The sequence below is a fragment of the Mustelus asterias genome, chromosome 4, assembly GCF_964213995.1.
Source record: "Mustelus asterias chromosome 4, sMusAst1.hap1.1, whole genome shotgun sequence".
Classification (NCBI taxonomy): Eukaryota; Metazoa; Chordata; class Chondrichthyes; order Carcharhiniformes; family Triakidae; genus Mustelus; species Mustelus asterias.
Window position 1 is genome coordinate 152,560,282 of NC_135804.1, and position 1,075 is coordinate 152,561,356.

Genomic DNA, 1,075 nt, shown 5'->3' on the forward strand with positions numbered 1-1,075 from the left:
TTTTTTTTAGATAGTTAGGGCATCATGATCGGCATAGGTTTGGCGGACTAAGGGGCCTGTTCCTGTGCTGCACTTTGCTTTTTGTTCTTTGTAAATTGCCCCTTAGTGTTCAAGGTGCGAAGGTTAGGGGGATTGGCCGCGATCAATGCGTGGGGTTTGGGTGGGGAATTGGGCCTAGATGGGGTCTCTTTTGGAGAGATGGTGCAGACTTGATGAACTGAATGGCCTGTTTTGCATGGTAGGGATTCTATGATTTTAACTATACGTATAACTCAATATGGCGATGTAAGTATAGAGCAGTGAGAGCAGGCTGTGATGTTAGTTGCTGCACAGTTCACGCTGCCTGGGCTATCTGAATTCTCTCCAATCTGATGGTCTCTGCATTGATGACCTATTGGGGATTGAGCTGAGATTTGGGCTGGAGTAGATGGTTAGGAACACACTCAGCTTCCACATGGCTGTATTTGCTGTTTTTAACTTTAATCGCCGGTATCAATGAATAAAGGGTTGAGCAGGAAGTTTCCTCTTGCTCAGAAAGATATTTAGACCGCCCAGGGGAAAGGCTATGTTAATAAGGAGGCGGGAGCGCGATGTCATGTTAACGAACGGGCCTCCCGATCGTGTTAATGAGGGGGCGGGACATCCGTGTCATGTTAATGAGGGGGCGAACATTTGCATTATATTAACGAGGGGCGGGACATTCGCATTATGTTAATGAGGAGGTGGGTTTGATCACGTGCTTTCTCCGCGCCACTTTCCGAAAGTCGGCTGGCGGCGGTGAGAAAGCGAGCGCGAGGAGCGGCCCCGAGTTTCCCCCTCCCCCGGACCCGAGACCTTGCACTCACACCCCCATCCCGAGAGCTGATCCTGCCCCTGATCGGTCCTCAGAAGCGGCTCCGACCCCGATCCGGAGCCCGGCCTGCAGTGGCGCTTATTCAGAGAGCCAGTGGCAGCCCAGAGAGGCCGAGCCGGCACGGCCTCGACCCAGAGACGCCGCTTTGTGTCGAGGCGGGTAAGTACCGCGCTTAACCCGCGGGCCGCGGAGAAGGGCCGAGCTCCGCCCCCCCTCCCGCAG

At 54.1% G+C, this 1,075-nt stretch overlaps 1 protein-coding gene across 1 annotated transcript in view; it reads left to right on the forward strand.

Moving 5' to 3' along the window:
* The first annotated feature begins 277 nt into the window (after window positions 1-277).
* LOC144493182 (uncharacterized) overlaps window positions 278-1,075 on the forward strand; it is a 40,506-nt gene continuing 39,708 nt past the window's right edge. Inside the window, exons 1-2 of the mRNA XM_078212077.1 lie at window positions 278-285; window positions 765-1,012. Of these exons, the coding sequence (XP_078068203.1) occupies window positions 278-285; window positions 765-1,012 (256 nt within the window). The remainder of the gene's footprint in view (window positions 286-764; window positions 1,013-1,075) is intronic.